Source organism: Myotis nattereri (genome assembly GCF_964212035.1).
Source record: "Myotis nattereri genome assembly, chromosome: 5".
NCBI classification, from domain to species: domain Eukaryota; kingdom Metazoa; phylum Chordata; class Mammalia; order Chiroptera; family Vespertilionidae; genus Myotis; species Myotis nattereri.
The window spans coordinates 6,382,417-6,399,864 of NC_138080.1; the positions used below are offsets into that span (position 1 = coordinate 6,382,417).

At 57.6% G+C, this 17,448-nt stretch overlaps 2 protein-coding genes across 2 annotated transcripts in view; one reads left to right on the forward strand and one right to left on the reverse strand.

The window, feature by feature from the left end:
* Positions 1-6,661: 6,661 nt before the first annotated feature.
* PEX11G (peroxisomal biogenesis factor 11 gamma) lies at positions 6,662-14,594 on the forward strand. The gene is made up of 5 exons (XM_081091525.1): positions 6,662-6,754; positions 8,009-8,197; positions 8,600-8,778; positions 11,325-11,387; positions 11,952-14,594. The coding sequence occupies exons 1-5, from the start codon at positions 6,695-6,697 to the stop codon at positions 12,169-12,171; spliced, it is 711 nt and encodes a 236-aa protein (XP_080947651.1). The 5' UTR covers positions 6,662-6,694; the 3' UTR covers positions 12,172-14,594.
* The window catches only part of ARHGEF18 (Rho/Rac guanine nucleotide exchange factor 18), a 97,829-nt gene continuing 94,598 nt past the window's right edge, over positions 14,218-17,448 (reverse strand). Inside the window, exons 28-31 of the mRNA XM_081091524.1 lie at positions 17,056-17,320; positions 16,249-16,377; positions 16,025-16,173; positions 14,218-14,898 (exon numbers count right to left, since the gene is read on the reverse strand). Coding sequence (XP_080947650.1) covers positions 16,040-16,173; positions 16,249-16,377; positions 17,056-17,320 — 528 coding nt within the window. The 3' untranslated portion in view covers positions 14,218-14,898; positions 16,025-16,039. The remainder of the gene's footprint in view (positions 14,899-16,024; positions 16,174-16,248; positions 16,378-17,055; positions 17,321-17,448) is intronic.

Here is a 17,448-nt window from a genome sequence, read left to right on the forward strand (position 1 = left end):
GAGCAAGACCAGAGGGCCCTGCCTCCTGGGGCCTCAGGGAGCCTGCCACAGACTTGACTCCTTGAGTCTCCGTTTTGTCCCCTGGACAATGGGGCTGGGGATGGTAGCTACTTGGGAAGCAGCGGTGAGGATGTATACAAGAGGCTGCGGGTCTCTTCTCACCATCGTCTCGAGTTTTCCTCTTCATCTGCCTCCTAAATCTCCCACGCAAGCTGGGAAATCTCTCTGCGTCATTGCCCCGCTTACTGTCCCCCCCCCCCCGGGCTCGCGGGCCTCCAAGGCCCCCTTAAAGCGCCAGTGCCCACCCCTCCAGCCCATGACCCTCAGGGGCACACCTGTGGTTGGACAAATCTGGCTTAGGACTCAGTGCAGCTGGAAAGAGCACAGGCCAGGGGAGTGTGGGCATCTTGGGAGGGTGTAAGGGACTGATCGGGCTTGGACTTGTCTCCGGTGCTTTGGGGGAGGTTTCGAGAAGTGGGGCTTTAGCCTGGCCGGTTTGGCTCAGTGGATAGAGCGTCGGCCTGTGGACTCAAGGGTTCCGGGTTCAATTCTGGTCAAGGGCATGTACCTTGGTTGTGGGCGCATACCCAGTGGGGAGTGTGCAGGAGGCAACTGATCGGTGTTTCTCTCTCATCGATGTTTCTAACTCTCTATCCCTCCCCCATCTTCTCTGTAAAAAATCAATAAAATATATATTTTTTAAAATCAACAGAAGATGCTCGGGTGAGGATTAACAAAAAGAGAAAAGAAAAGGAAAGGAAGAAGTGGGGCTCTGCTCTGCATCACAGGCTTTTACTGGTTGGAGGTTTGACTTCCTTTTTTCGGAAGATCTGACAAATAAAAAGAATGTATACAACAGGAAAAGAGATGCGGAGTTAGTGTTGCTGTTGTTATTATTATTATTTTTGTAGTTTCAGAGAGGAAGGGAGAGGGAGAGAGAGAGAGAAACATCAATGATGAGGGAGAATAATTGATTGGCTGCCTCCTCCATGCCCCGGCACACACCCCGGGCATGTGCCCTGACTGGAATCAAACTGCCTCCTGGTTCATAGGTTTGACCCTCCATCCCTGAGCCACGCCGGCCGGGTGGGAGTTAGTGTTTAAGGGGGACAGAGCTTTAGTTTGGGATGACAGCAAAGCTCTGGAGGTGAATGATGACTGCACAACAGTGTGAATGCACTTAATGCCACTGAACTGGACACTTAAAGATGATTAAAATGGCAATTGTATACATATATATATATATATATATATATATATATATATAAAATTAAATCTTTATTGTTCAGATTATTACATTTGTTCCTCTTCCCCCCCCCATAACTCCCCTCCTCCCAGTTCCCACCCCACCCTCCGCCCTCACTCCCCACCCACTGTCCTCATCCATAGGTGCACGATTTTTGTCCAGTCTCTTCCTGCATCCCCCACATCCCTTCCCCCCAAGAATAGTCAGTCCATTCCCTTTCTATGTCCCTGATTCTATTATAATCACCAGTTCATTCTGTTCATCAGATTATTTATTCACTTGATTCTTAGATTCACTTGTTGATAGATGCGTATTTGTTGTTCATGATTTGTATCTTTACCTTTTTCTTCTTCTTCCTCTTCTTAAAGGATACCTTTCAGCATTTCATATAATACTGGTTTGGTGGTGATAAACTCCTTTAGCTTTTCCTTATCTGTGAAGCTCTTTATCTGACCTTCGATTCTGAATGATAGCTTTGCTGGATAAAGTAGTCTTGGTTGTAGGTTCTTGGTATTCACCACTTTGAATATTTCTTGCCACTCCCTTCTGGCCTGCAAAGTTTCTGTTGAGAAATCAGCTGACAGTCGTATGGGTATTCCCTTGTAGGTAACTGAGTTTCTTTCTCTTGCTGCTTTTAAGATTCTCTCTTTGTCTTTTGCTCTTGGCATTTTAATTATGATGTGTCTTGGTGTGGTCCTCTTTGGATTCCTTTTGTTTGGGGTTCTCTGCGCTTCCTGGACTTGTAAGTCTATTTCTTTCACCAGGTAGGGGAAGTTTTCTGTCATTATTTCTTCAATATCTTGCTCTTTCTCTCATCTTCTGGCCCCCCTATAATTCTGATGTTGGTACGCTTGAAGCTGTCCCAGAGGCTCCTTACACTATCTTCATACTTTCGGATTCTTTTTTCATTTTGCTTTTCTGGTTGGGTGTTTTTTGCTTCTTCGCATTTCAAATCTTTGCCTTGATTCTTGCGCTCCTCTGGTCTGCTGTTGGGAGTCTGTATAATATTCTTTATTTCAGTCAGTGTATGCTTAATTTCTAGTTGGTCCTTTATCAAAACATCGAGGGTCTCATTAGATTTCTTGAGGATCTCACTATATTTATCGGCGGTCTCACCAGTCTTTTCGAGGGCCTTACTAAATTTATCGGTGGCTTCTAGACAGTTCTTGAGAGACCTTAAAAGTGTGGTTTTGAACTCTATATCCTCCATTTCTGTCATTTGTGTCCTGTTTCTTTGTCTCCGCATTTTTTATGCTTTCTTGGTGCACCCCCTAGTGGTCTTTGTGCACAGTCTTGTTGTAGTTAAGCCTTGATTGTTGTAGGTAACACTGGGGGGTATTTGACCTTCAGGCCAACTGGCTGTGAGCGGCAATTGTATATTGTATGTATATTTTACCACAATAAAAAATTTGTAAAAGGAAAGAAGATAAAAATGAAATAAAGATATAAATGTAGTAAACCCCGTCTGAGTTCATCATAACCCCAATCACCTACTGAATTGGTCCTTTTTTTGAGATATAATTGACATGCAACATTATGGAAGTTTAAGGGTCACAACCTATTGATCTGAATCGCCTACATTGCATTGTGTTGCCATTGTAGCTAACACCCCTACGGTCTCATATCACTGTAATTTCTTCTAATTTGGGAACAAGATCTAGTCTCTGAACAAGTTTAATGTTTATGGCACAGTTTTGCTGTAACTCCTGTGCTGAGTAATGAGACCTGGGCCTTCAGGACTCATTTACCGAGTGGGTCCCTCTTCACTAAATTTGAGCTAATTGTTGTGTTCACTGAGTTACGGTTCCATCAGCTGCCCCCAGCACTGAGCCCCGTCAACAGGGCTTTGGTGCAGCCAGGCTGGTACAAGTGCACAGGCCAGCCGAGTCCCCTGCCTGTGGGAAAGCAGGGAAGCAAGGGGAGAAGGAGCTATTATCGAGGACCTTAATTTGCACCCAGCAGTCTGAGGAGTGAAGCAGGAACCAAGCTGGGATTGGTCAAGGAGCAGCGAATGTCTGTCTCTGGCCGCCGCTGCTCTTGGGCAGTGCTCACGCCTCGCCTGTCAGACACGAAGACGACTGGCCTCATTTTGTGTTGTTCCCTGTGGTCACTGCGTACCCTGTCCGCTGAAGGCTGTGAAAGCGCTGATGTCTGGCAGGAGCGGGAGAAGGCCAGGGCCTTGTTGTGACTGCCAGGCCGGCGCTCAGCAATGCCAAGGTCAGCGGGACCAGCAGGCCAGTTCCTATCTCCTTCTCAAAGGTCACGCTCAGCCCTAACCAGACGGTGGCGGACGCTGGGCGGGCTGGGCGGGGTCTGCGAAGTTCGCGGCTGTGCCCTTGGTGCCTGAGCAGGGCCAGGCACACGGGGCTGCTACAAGGCGGCCGGGGACCGTCCGTCGCTCAGGCAGGCTCTGCAGGCCCAGAGCTTGGCTGAGATTTTTTTCTGGGGAGGAACAGTGTCTCCAGTTGGGGGCTGGGGGGACACCAACCCCTGCACCCTAGTCTTAAGCAAGGAGGGCTGTGATTGGGTGTGGGGATTAAAGAATCTCTGGGGTGTGTGGGAAAGCAGGCCTGGGGGCAGCAGGGACTTGGGGTCCAGGTGAGAGATGGGGGTTCCTTATGGAGGGGGCGGTGGGCTGGGAAGAATTGGATGGGTTCAAGGGGTATTTTGGTGACTGTTGGGACCTGGGTGGAGCGTGTGTGGAGGGAAAGAGCAAGCATGGCGCCCAGGTCCCCTGTGGCTGAGGGGCAGTGCGGCAGGAGGGCTGGGGGGCTGCGGGGCCTCCCTGGGATGGGGACATGGGAGAACAAGATGTGTGGGATGACGCTGTGGTCAGTCTGGCACTTGCTGAGTGTGAGGGGGCTTGTAGGATGCACAGGGGAAATGTCCGGTGGGAGCAGGAGACTGGTCAGGACTGGGGGAGGACGGGGAGAGGCCAGTGAAGGAGACCAAGTTGTGGGAGCGGACAAGGCCTCCCAGGACAGTGTGGGTTCAGCATGCGGAAGGGAGTGTGCACAGGCAGCTGAGCCCTGGAGGCGACACTTCCTGAGAGCTGGTTTGGGGCCAGGCTGTGGGGAGATAGCAGCCACCAAGACAGATACAAATCCCTGCCCTGGTGTAGTTCACATTCTGTTGAGGCGAGACAAGTAAGTAGACAACTAGCTAATGCAACAAAAATACAGTTGCACTTGATAGTGTTACAAGCTAAGGAGAAAAATCAGACGCAGGAAAGGTGGGTGGGAAGGGCGGCCCTGTGAGGGGAGGTCCTGGGAGAAGATGATGTTTGAGTAAATCTGAGGGGGAGGACAGGGAGGGGCCAAGTGGGGCTCTGGAAGGCGAGCATTCCTCAAAGAGGGAACGGCCAATGCAAAGATCCTGAGGCAGGATGTGCTGCAGCTTCAAGGAATAGGAACCAGGTAGTTGGGAAGGAGTGAGTGAGGCAGAACGAGTCATAGGAGTTGAAACCAAGAGGAAATATTTTGCAAAAGGCAATCAATCAATATCATTAGTCATTAGGAAAAGGCAAAACAAAGTTACATTGAAATACCACTTCACATCCAGTAGAATGACTGTAATAATAATTTTTAAGAAGCAAAATAAAAGTGTTGGCAAGAATGTGGAGAATTTTGTGCATCATTGGTGGGAATGTAAAATGGTACAGCCACTGTGGAAACCAATGTTTTAACTTTTCCTCAAAAAGTCAACCATAGCCCTAGCTCAGTGGTTCTCAACCTTCCTAATGCCGTGACCCTTAAATACAGTTCCTCATGTTGTGGTGACCCCCAACCATAAAATTATTTTCGTTGCTACTTCATAACTGTAATGTTGCTACTGTTATGAGTCATCATGTAACTATCTGATATGCAGGATGTATTTTCATTGTTACAAATTGAACATAATTAAAGCATAGTGATTCATCACAAAAACAATATGTAATTATATATGTGTTTTCCGATGGTCTTAGGTGACCCCTGTGAAAGGGTTGTCGCCACCCACAGGTTGGCGACCCACAGGTTGAGAACCGCTGCCCTAGCTGGTTTGGCTCAATGGATAGAGCAGGCCTGTGGACTGAAGGGTCTCGGGTTTGATTCAGGTTGTGGGCTCAATCCCCAATAGGGGGCGTGCAGGAGGCAGCCAATCAATGATTCTCTCCCTCTCCCTCTCCCTTCCTTTCTGAGATCAATAAAAATATATTAAAGAAAAAGTCAATCGTAGCGTTACTGTATGATCTAGCAATTCCACTCTTAGGTCTCTACCCAACGGTACTGAAAGCAGGGACTTGGACAGGCACATGCAGACTTACGTCCACAACAGCATTAGTCACAACAGCCAAGAAGAGGAAGCAGCCTCGGTGTCCATGAGCTAATCAACAGGTAAGCAACGTGGCCCATCCGTAGGATGGAGTATTATACGAAAGGAACGAAGCACGGCTACGAACTCCAGCCTGGGTTATCCTCAACAATACTCTGCTCAGTGAAGGAAGCCGGACACAAATGGTCTCATACTGGGACTCCATTTATATGAGATGCCCAGAACAGGCGAATCCAGAGACAGAAAACAGATGGTGGTCCCAGGTGGGGAGGGGAGGGAGTGGCACGCGTCCTTTCAGGGTGAGGAGAATGTTCCGTATTAGAAAGGAGTGCTGTTTATACAGCACATGAATGTGCTAACCGCCCTTGAACTGTACTTTTTAAAATGGAGACTTTTATTACAAAAAAAGTAAACAGGCTGTGTTAACTTTTTGAAAAAAAAAAAAAAAAGTATCTGACTTGCTGATGAGACAGCGCATGCATATTGCACAAAATTCCAAAGCTACAAAGTGGCACAAAAGTGGAAGTTTAATCTCCTCTTTCCAGCCGCCAGCCACTCGGGTCAGCAGATTCTTGTCTGCTCTCTGGCACGAACCTGCGCGTACTAACTTAAGCAGAAAATGCAGAAAGGGTGAAACAGCAACAAAAAAGCGCCTTGGATCCGAGCGAACAGGTTTGGGGATTTTGCTTGAAATGATTGTTCCCCGTGGGCAGAGGAGGCTGGTTACACTGCACTGGGCCAGGCAGGGAAGGGGAGCCGCGTGGGGCGTCACGTGCGCGCCCGCGGGCCGAGGGCAGAGGGCAGAGGGCAGAGGGCGCACAGCCCGCAGCAAACTCGGCTAGTCAAAGGGCGCTGGTCGGTGTGTTCAGTGGTTAGAGTGCGGGTTTGATTCCTGGTCAAGGGCACTACCTGGGCTGCAGGTTCACCCCCGCCCCTGGGGGCAACCAATCCACGTCTTCCGTCTCTGTTCCTCTGTCTGTCTGTCCCTCCCTTCCACGCTCTCTAAAAAGTAGGTGAAAGGTGAGGATTAACAAGAAGGAAAGAAAGGGCCGGTTCCGGGACAAAGGGCTGCGGCCGCGCCGGCGCAGAAGGTCCCGGGCAGGGGGCGGGCCCCCCGCGAGGTGACGGCGGGTTGCCATGGCGGCGCTGAGCGGCCTGGCGTCGGCGCTGGAGTCGTACCGCGGCCGCGACCGCCTGGTGAGGCTGGGACGGAGCGCAGCCGAGGCGCGGGATCGGGCCCAACCTCAGACCCAGGAAGCGGAGGCCGCGGGCGGGATCCCCGTGCAGCGGGCCCTGCCCCGCGGGGCTCAGCCCGGCCGAGCGGCGACCTCCGGGCGGCCCGGCCCCAGCAGCCCTTCGGGGCAGTGCCCGCCGACCTAGCGCCGGGCTGGGCGCACCCGACCGGACCGCCAAGTAGGGGGCGGGCTGGGCCGTCTCAGGACGCCCGGGGCGTGCGCTGCCACCGGCGCAGCCGCGGGGCGGCACCTGCCACCAGAGCCCGCGGACGGCCCGGGTCTGGCGCGCCGCCAGCTGCCCGGTTGTCCGGGGAAATCTCGGGGATTCGGGGTCTGGATGTTGGCGATGAGCGCAGCCTCTCCGGTTGGGACTGCCTGACCCCCTCCAAGCCCCCGCCACTCCCGGCGGCCTCGCGGCCTCGCGGGCCGGCAGAGGGCGCCCCGGGCGGGGCAGGCAGTTCACTCCCCACCCCTGCTGCTCAGCGAGCGGGTGGAAGACAGGGCGAAGCGGGTGGAATCAAGCTGGAAGGTGGCGAGGCTGACCCGGTTCACCACGCCCCACAGCACCGAGCGGGCTCCTTCTTACGGAATAATTAATGCAGATCACCCTTTGTCCGCGGGCCGAGGCAGCCTCCCGTCCCCATCTCCCAGCCCAGCCCGGTTCGTCCCGGTTCGTCCCGGGTGGTGTCTGCCTCGTCCGTTGCCAGCGGGGGAGGGAGGCCCGGAGGTGGGAAGTGGGGTTCCCTTTTCTTGTCCCCATCACATCTGTCTCCGGAGGCCGTGGCCTCCTGACATGAGCCAGCCCCTTGTTAGAGTCGGCGCAGTGCCTTCTGGACAAGGATGTCCTGTTTTTCCATTCGTCCTGCACGTTTCTTTTTGAACTTTCAGCTTTTATTGAAACCTTGTTGAGTTACCAGTGGTTCTCAACCTTCTGGTTCTTTAAACACAGTTCCTCATGTTGTGACCCAACCATAAAATTATTTTCGTTGCTACTTCATAACTGTCATGTTGCTACTGTGGTGAATCGTCATGTAAATATCTGATATGCAGGATGGTCTTAGGCGACCCCTGTGAAAGGGTCTTTCGACCGCCAGAGGGGTCGCGACCCACTGGTTGAGAACCGCTGAGACTCTCCTGCCTGCTCACCTGCAGGCCCCCCGCCAGGTGCCTCGCTCCGCCCAGGAGCAGAGCCTGCTGACAGTGTCTGCTTCCCCAGCTCCGGACCCTGGCATACTGCTCCCAGCTGGTCGGCGGGGTGTTGGTGGAACAAGGCCCGGCCAGGGCAGACGTGGGGGCGCGCCTGCTGGCGGTGTCCTCCCAGCTCAGCGGCTGTAGGACCATCCTTCGCCTCTTCGATGACGTGGCCATGTTTGTGTACACGAAGCAGTATGGCCTGGGGGCAGAGGTAAGGGGTGCAGCCCGCAGGGACTTGTCTAAAGGCAACTGCGCAGCAGAGTCCTGCAGGTCCATGGCCTGAGGCGCGTCCCTGTATGAGTTGGGGCAGGTGGCAGCTCACCCTGAGCACCTGTTTGCCTGTTTGCCAGGATGGTGACTACCCCTCTGGTTTGGGAGAGGAACCCGTCCTGCAGCCTGGAGTGACCACCCCACCCAGCTCTGCCCCACCAGCTTCTCTGAGGACTGCCGGCCTGCTTCCCTCCCAGGGTCCTGTGTAGGGAGCCTGTGGCAGGGCAAGAAGGCTGCGAGGCAGGGGGTCCCGAGTCATGGCTTTTCATGGCCTGGCCCGGGCCCCTAATATGGGCAGTGGGTAGGTCGGCCCCAGGCCCAGCTCCCTCTCCTGGTCCTGCAGGAGGAGGACATCTTGGTCCGCTGTGTGTCTGTCCTGGGCAACCTGGCCGACCAGCTGTACTACCCCTGCGAGCACATCGCCTGGGCTGCTGATGCCAAGATCCTCCACGTGGACGCCGCCCGGTGGTGGGTGCTGAGCACGGCCTTCTGGGGGCTCTCGCTGCTGCTGGGGATTGTCAGGTAGGCTGGAGGGAGGGAGCGCTCATCGCTGGTGCGGTTGGCAGACAGGTGGGAGCTGTGTGGTCTTGGCTGCCCTGCTATTCCTATTGTTGCCACCTCACTGTGTGCACCCAACCACGGCACACAGACGTGGCTTTGAACAACACACGCTGATTGTCTTAGAGTTCCGGAGGCCAGAAGCCCAACATGGTCTCACTGGGCTAACCTCAGGCTGTGGGCAGAGCTGTGGCCCTCTGGAGGCTCAGGGAGAATGTTCCCGCCTTTTCCAGTTTCTAGAATTCCTTCCTGCATTCCTTAGCTTCGGGCCCTTCCGTCTTTGAAGCACATCACCCCAGCCTCTGCTTCTGCTGCTGTGCCTCCCTCCTCTGAGGTCCCTGGTGTCAGCATTGGCCCACCTGGATAATCTCCCAACTCAAGACCCTTCACTCAGTCCCATCTGCCACATAAGGGAACACACTCATGGATCCTGGGGATTAGGACGTGGGCATCCTTGGGGGCCATGATTGTGCCCACTGGGCTCAGGAAGAATAACTGTGGCCTGGAGAGGAGTGGCCAGCGTGGCTGCCTTCACCGGGCCCCTGGGTCCTGCTCCCGTCGCCATCAGCAAACAGCCCCAGGTGAAACAGTCAGGAGTTTCCTGCTGGCTGTGCTTCCAAAAGCCGTAAGGTTCCTAGAACTTTAAAATAATGGTTTCCTCCGAAACATTTTCTTGTTTTCTTTCTTTCTTTTTTTTTTTAAAATATATTCTATTGATTTTTTACAGAGAGGAAGGGAGAGAGATAGAGAGTTAGAAACATCGATCAGCTGCCTCCTGCACACCTCCTACTGGGGATGTGCCCGCAACCCAGGTACATGCCCTTGACCGGAATCGAACCTGGGACCTTTCAGTCCACAGGCCGACGCTCTATCCACTGAGCCAAACCGGTTTTGGCAAACATTTTCTTCTCTGCACATTGCTGAGCGGGTTTGTTCAGTCCCTTGGCCCAGAAAACACAGGGCGTGAAGGGCCTCCCGTGGCAGAATTTCATGCAGCAACAGTCTCTGGGGTCCCTGAAGGGAGGCAGCCGACCCCTGACCTTGAGGGCCTGGGGGAGGTGGGCGTGTCCCTCGCCCTGGGCTAGGCCTGTCATCCAATAGCCCTGTTCTCCCCGTTACAGATGCTCTAGTTACACGTTCATCCCAGACAGTCTGGAAAACAAACGAACCCAAAGTGGAAGATTCCAATCACCCACAGGCCAGGGGGGACCCCGAGATCCTGCTGTTTAGACTCTGATGACTCTTCTATCCTTTGACCTCACACTCTGCGGACACATTTTCCTTGCTCTGATCTCCTCGTTACACGGACGGGGCTTGGTCTTGATCATGAGCTCTCCTCACGTTCATGGTCACTGTGTCTGTGCCTTCCCGTGGGCGTGGGGCCCCGACAGGGGCCTGGGCTCTGGATACCCCTGAGGCTGCAGCTCCCAGGGGCCTGGTGACCTCTGCGCGGAGACCCGCCATTCCTGTTTTAGGGGCGGCCTCCATTCCATTCATTTTAAAAAATAGACTATATTTTAGGCAGTTTTCGGTTCACAGCAAAATTGAGCTGAAAGTAGAGTTCCCACGTCCCACCTGCCCCACACCGCCTCCCAGCCAACATGGCGTGAGAGAGGGAGGGACCTCCGTTGCAGTTGATGAGCCTGCACCGACATGCCATCCTCACCCCGGCCGTGGTCTACACTAGGGTCACTCCGCTGCACGGTCCCTGGGTCTGGTGAGATGTAACCCGACATCCACCGTCACAGCATCACACAGAGCGGTTTCCCAGTCCTGACAACCCCCTGCTCTGCCTGATGCCACTCGCGTTTGGAGCCTGTTGTTTTCCCAGGATTGTTCCGTATTTGGTGTTAGCAAGGGCGTGCAGTGGAGGAGCGTGTGCTCGTCATGACCAGGTGTCCTTAAGACCCCAGGATGCTGCAGAGTCACCTGGAAGGTTGGAGCGATGCCTGGGGCCAGAGGTTCTCATTCCACTGGTCTAGGGACCCCGCACCGAGGACTTGGTTTTGCCTTAGTTCCCCACTCACCCCACTGCAGGTGTGGCCCTGCGTCCCATACTCTCTGGACGGGCACACAGGGGCTGGGAGATGTGACCAGGACCTGGACCTCCCAATCGTGAAGTCTGGCTGGGTCAGCCCTCCCACGGGCAGGACTCAGCCACCTGCACTTACCCGGCCGCCCGCAGCCCAGGGTGCAGGGCCAGGTGGGCAGTCGGGCGGGCGCTCTGCAGGCCTGAGCCCTGGGGGGGGGGGGGGGCACCAGGGCTGCCTGCGGCCGGCTGCTTCCTCAGCCTGCAGATGCCGGCCCTCAGAGCCCAGAAAGTTGTCAGGACCACCTCCCACAGGCTGGTTGGAGCCACTTACGGCAGAGCTCAGCACCCGTTAGGGTAACCTGTGGCCGAGCAGCAGGTGGCAGAGCCTCCCCAGGGCCTGCATTGGGGATCGAACCCTGGCACCCACCCTGCTGCTCTTGCCCTCCGGCAGGGCCCCTCATCCTCTCTGGTGTTGCAGGTCCCTGTGGGTGGTCCTGAAGCTGAGACAGCAGCTGAGGAGCCCTGCAGCGGCCGTCACCAGGTATTTCCTGGGGAGAACGGCCAACTTCCCTCTCACAGGTCCCAGGAGTTTCCCCAGCCCCCGGGGGTGCTCTGAGTTGCCAGCATTATCAGCCCTGTCCCTGCACAAGGCCCGGGGGGGGGGGGGGGAGGGGTGCCTGGGTCTCCGGGCTCACCACAGCCTCCCGTAGCACCCTCACTTGTGGGGACAGTGAGGCTTACTCGAGGCCCACAGGCAGGACACAGCAGCCAGGACTCGGGCTGAGTCCTCACGCTGCACCCGCAGGGCAGGACCGGAGGACCAGGGCAGTGTCCCTTTCTCCTGGGAACCGCTGTGCCTGGCGCAGGCCTGGGACCTGCCGGGGCCAGTCCTGCCCCATCCCTGACTGGTTCCCGGGGTCAGGACTGAGATGTGGATTTGAGACTTTCCACACAGGTCTGTGCCCTGGTCACGTGGGCTCCCTCTGGGGGTGGCAGGACTCCTCCTTGCTCACAAACAGGGTCTGTGGTCACTCCCCTCCCTGCCCGTCCGGGCCAGCACGGGCACCCCTGGGCCTGCCCTGACGACTCCTCTTTGACCCCACAGCCAGCGGCGGGCCGTGGAGGCCCGGATCCAGTCGGAGCTCATGACTCTCCTGAGCAACCTGGCCGACCTGGCCAACGCCGTGCACTGGCTGCCCCCGGGTTTCCTGTGGGCCGGCCGCTTCCCCCCGTGGCTGGTGGGCCTCCTGGGCACCATCTCCTCCCTCCTCAGCGTGTTCCAGGCAGCCCGGGCCAGCGGCTGGGCGGGCAAGGCCGCCTCCTGACCGGCCGGAGGTGCACGGACACCGCCGGAACCTGCTGAAGGGCCTTCCACGGACAGGAACCACCGGGCAGGCGGCTGGGTCTCTGAGCAAACCAAGGCCAGATGCGGGAGCTGCCACCCAGAGAACACAGGGCGTGACCTGGGGCACGAGCTCAGTGAGGCAGGATGTGGTGGGCTGAGGTCCCCGGGCGCTGGGGGTCTGGGCCCTTCCACCCAGGGCTCCCCCCCACCCCCACTTGGAGGAGGTGTCTCTCAGGGGCAGAGCAGAGGACCCGGGACTCCCATGTAGACGAAAAGGCCACAGCGGCCTAAACAGAGCCTCACTCCCGTCCCTGGCATCCTGTACCCAGATAGGCAGGCCAGGAAAGCTGACATGAGAATCAATTAAAACTGTGGTGCTGGTGCGAGGCCCAGGGTGTGTCCTGTTTCCTAAACTCACCAGCTCCTTGCCCCTCCCGTCGCAGGCCCGCTCATTGCACGCCCTCTCCCTGCGCCTTAGTTTAGGGAGGGCGTGCGGTGCCACCTCTGGACGTGACGGCCCCTGTGCCTGGGTGGCTTCTCAGGGGACAGAGCTGCAGTGGGAGGCCACACCTCCCATGACCCTTTCTGGAACCCCTTTGGCCGGTGGTCCTATCCGGTGAAGGCTGCTGGGGCCGCAGGCTGTGCTGGCTGCCACCCACACTGTCCTGCCAGGCCGTGCCCACATCACATCCTTCCTCCTGATCCCTGGGAGGTGCTTGTGGTCGAAGCAGCTGACACTCAGCCACCGCTCGGACCAGGGCCATCCCTTCAGGCCAGTCCGGCACCTCGTAGGGTCCTCGCGGGCCGGCCGGTGTCTGAAGATGCCGTGGCGCTGCCTCCGCCTCAGGGAGGCGTGGCGGGACCGGTGCGTTTGTTTTCAGTCTGACACCTGCGGCCGGAAGTGCGTGCATGTGGCATTGGTCGATGATGCCCAGCCTGCGCCTGCTGGGCGATCTCCATGTGTCCCTGGACCCTCCACCTTAGTCCCCGTGGGAAAAGGGAATCAGGCTCTGCCTTACGTCCCCAAAGTGCCTGGAAGACTCACCAAGACCTGTGCTTGCAGTCTGAAGCCTCATGATTTCAGCCAGATGGCTCTTTTCTGGGAAGATAGGTGGCTGGGAACAGCGGGGATGGAGGGCTGCTCGGGGTAACATGGGTGCAGAAGGTACCCCACCCTATACTGGCTCAGTCTCCCCCTCCCTATTGCAAAGCCGAGCAGCTGGCATGTTCCAGTGCCCGAGGAACCAGCGAGACCAGGTGGGGTCGGAGCAGCACCGCCTGCCTGTCTGGAGACTCGGGGAGCACATTAAGCGCTGCACGAGTGGGCGAGCCACGTGGACACCTGGCTGTGCCACATCAGGCCCCGGGGCTCTGGCTGCTGGTCAGCCTGGGGGCCACCGCTGACCAGGCTCAGGCACACTGCTGGGCAGCTGAGATGACCCTGCCTGCAGAGTGGCCACACCCCTGCCCACTGCTAGGTCCTTGGTGGGGGGTAAGGCGTCACTGGTCCTGGGAGCACGTCTGTGGCAAAGGGCTCAGAGAGCAGGGGGCCGTCACCCCAGGGCCACAGGGCCAGGCTAGCCAGGGTGGGAGGGCGTGGCGGCATTCCCCAAAAGCTGACCTGCATTGGGGGGTTCACTCTGGGCCTTCTGCCTCTACCTCTGACTGTCCAAAAAGGATCGTGCGGGGACTTCTCAGAGGAACAGAGCAGGCTCCGCTCGCCACAGGCGTGGGGTACAGGCAGCTGGTCAGGCTAGTCCTGAGGCTGCCTCCCTGCACTCCCCACCCCAGCTACAGGGCAGGAGTGGGGACAGCAGCCGAGGGGGCTCCTAGGGTGTCGTGGGCCCACTGGGAGGTGGTACATCAGACTCTGGTCCTCAGGCTCCTGCAAGACCCTGGGTCTGGTCAGACCTCCCTCCAGTTCTCCTGCAGCACCTGGCGTGCGGCCCCGCTGGCGAGGTGAGCCTGGGGGAGCCCCACCAAGAGACGACCCTGCCGCAGTGAAGGACAGCCGCTCCGCCAGCTCATCTTCAGACACCTTTATTGCTAGAATCGGGCTTGAGCTCTAAGGCAGTTCTGAAACATCCCGCATGAGGACATACTGCGATCATAGCATCACTGGGTGGACCGAGATCATGTCAAAGTTACCAAAGATGTACCCAGATCCCACAGGAGTAACACTGCTCAGCCGCCAACTTTACAAATAAAACCGGGCCCTACCCAGGAGTCACCGCAGGCTACTGGCCAGAGCATGTGCTGAAGACCTGCCCGCTGCACGGCCTGAGTGGAGACCCCACCACATGCCGAGAAGCCTGGGACATCTCTTCCGAGGACCTGTGTGCCTGAGGCCCAGGAAAGCACTCGTCACAAAAGGACAGGAAGTAAAGGAGAATTCTCTAAAGTGCTCTGATTCGTTTCAGTACAAAAACACAAAACACTGATTACAGATCCAGCACAGACAGGCTCTCGTGTCCAGGGGATGGAGGACATGTTTCTTTGGTCCTTGCTGATGCTGCTGGTCCCGTAGGCAGAGTTGAGGGTCAGGGCCAGCGGGGGCCAGGGCCGGAGTGGGTCTAAATGGCTGCTGTCAGCTCGTCACTCACTGGCTGTGTCACCGTGACCCTGTGGTGCCCCAACTCCTGGGCAGCCCAGGACCCATCCTGCCAATGCTTCGGGAGGTGCTGGGCTCTGGGCGGGTGGAGGGAGCCTGGGATGCAGAAAAGTGAGTCATGTCCCCTTCCTGCACCGGCACCCGAGCTTGTGTTTGTGGCTCTGGCTCAGTCACCACCCTGACATGTGACACCACCCCAACACCCACAGCCTTGCGAGTGGACTGGTGGCCCTTGCCCTCTTCCAGGGATAAGGGGACAGCCCGCTACAGCAGCTCACGGGATATGTGGGCCTGTGAGGTGGCCATCTGCCCACTGGAGGTCTCCAGGCCACATGTGCTCCCAGTGTGTCACCTTCATTGGCAGCGCCACCGCTCTGCTCTGTGTTGTACCTGCATCAGCCCATCAGCACCGGACACCAGCCCTGGGACTTCCTCTTGGAGGCCCTGGGAAAACCAGCTCATCTCATGGGGACTGAGGGCCCCCTGCTGGGGGCTGGGACTTTGGGGCGTGCTGGCCTGGCTAAACCTCTTGATTTGGCTTCCCCAGGCCGAGCACCTGGAGAGCCACGCAGACTTGGTGAGGTGCTTGGGAAAGCACGAAGAGTGACTACAGCAGGTTTTAAAAAACCCACTAAATTAACACGGGTTCCAGTCAGACCCCTTCGAGATGAGTTCTGCCCTAAAGAACTCGAGTACAACTGGCCATCCTTTCCAGCCACTCTGCCCTGGGGGCCCTCTGTCCCTGGGGCTGTGTACGCCCTCGCCTTGCCTATGCCCTCGCCTCGAGGCTCACCATGAACCCATGTACATCTCGGCTTTGATTCTGCCAAGGGAGACAGCTGACACTACCCTGGCCCTTCTGCTGCCCTAATGACCAGTCCAGCTCCAGTGTCTCCTCCTCCTCAGACCGAGGTCTGGCCCGTCGTCAGGCTCCGTGTGGGACCCCCAGTCTGTCACTACCTGGGAAAACTGCTTGGAGTGGGCCTCTCCCTACCCAAGCGGGGGCTGCCATTAAAATAGCTCCTCAGTTAGCTTAGGTTCAACCTTCAATTAAAAATGTTCCTTTTCGTATAAAAAAAGGCACCGCCGCTGATCAATCCTACAGCAAGAGCCTGGAGACGACAGGTGGCCCCGGCCCCGACCCAAGCCTGGCCAGGTGGGCATCCACGGTGGTGTGCTGGGCAGGGGGAGGGCAGCCGGCGAGTCCCAGAGAGCACAGCACCTCAAGCCGCTGGCCCTAGAAGAAGATGACGTCTTCTTTGCTCACTTCTTCCTTGTCGAGTGGGGTGAGGGGCCGCGGCACGGGCAGGAAGGGGGGACACTCGGGGGACGTGTCCTCCACGGCTGGGCTGGGCGCCTGGCAGGAGAGGTCTGGAAGAGAGAGGATGGCGGTGTCGGCAGCCACCAGGCACCGCGGAGGCCCTGTGCCCGGGTGGCTGGGCTCACCTTGGGGGGATGCGGAGCGGTGGCTGCTGCGCCGGACGGGACTCAGTGAGCTGTGGCTCCGAGAGGCATGCTCCTCCTTGCCCGTGAGTTTGCTGAAAAGCTGCTGCTGCTGCTTCAGGTCGAACGAAGCTGACAGAGGAAAGAGGGTGCAGCCTGGGTGCTCAGCCCGGCTCCCGCACGTGGCAGCCCCCACCCCTGCTCTTGAGCACTTCCCAGGACACTGTTCCAGGGGACCCCGCTCAGACAGTAAGCCCCAAATGCAGTGACACAAAACGGGGAGAACAGCCCCCAGCCGACCCCAGGAAGCCCCTAGAATAAGCCAACCTCTGGACCCAGTCCTGGGACACAGGCCCTGCTCTGTAGGTCCCAGGAGGGCTCCCTGACCACACCTGCACACTCACAGCACCTGAGGGAGCCCCGAAGCTGTGTCAGAGACCCCTGGCATCGTCACCAGTGTCCCCGAGTGACTAGGGTGCTCTGACTGCTGGCCTCTGGTGCCACCCCACAAGGCCTGCCAGGCCCTTCTTTCTGAATTGCCAAGACACGCCCTTCCTGGTCCAGTTTGAGGACTGAGGTGGAACGGACCTGGGGCCTGCCAGGCCCATGTGGCTTCCAGAGGATAAACCTCCCCAGGGTGGGGGAGGACGCCCGGTCCTGTGGTTCGCCCACAAGGAGGGGCTTTGGTGTCACTAATTGCCCCGACTGGATCTCCTAGTCCGGGAGGGGCTGGGCCGGCACTGGAGGCCACCTACTCCATAGAGGGAGCTGGGCCCACCCGCCACACCCTCCCTCAGGCACAGAGCTCACCTGAACTCTCGCTGCGCTGGGAGCCCCTGCTCTTGCCGCCCTTGTCCTTGCCGCCCTTGGTGAAGGCCGCCAGCTTGGTGGGGATCTGCTGCTGCACGGCCGCCTGCCTCTGGATCTGGTTGGTGGTGCTGAGCAGCTGGATAGGAACGTCGCTCCTGGCTGGCCGGCTCTCGGATGGGGTGCTGTCCCGGCGAGCCGCCTCCAGGCGCTCAGGGCCTTCCAGCCCCTCCCCGTTGAAGCTGGGGGAGTGGCTTGGGGGCTGGGCCTGGAAGAGGGACAAAGACACACCCCAGAGATGCTCCTCAGGGAAGCCCTTCCTGGGACAGAGGGGAGGTGCTCTCCTCAGCACCGCCCACTCCCAGGGCTTTGGGGAGAGCCTTGCCCACCCACCCG

Bases quoted from the DNA above. Each gene is read 5' to 3' on its own strand.
- PEX11G (XM_081091525.1), top strand. From the start codon at position 6,695: ATGGCGGCGCTGAGCGGCCTGGCGTCGGCGCTGGAGTCGTACCGCGGC. The intron at 8,198-8,599 runs GTAAGGGGTGCA...CTGGTCCTGCAG, and splicing joins AGTATGGCCTGGGGGCAGAG to GAGGAGGACATCTTGGTCCG. The intron at 11,388-11,951 runs GTATTTCCTGGG...TTGACCCCACAG, and splicing joins CCTGCAGCGGCCGTCACCAG to CCAGCGGCGGGCCGTGGAGG.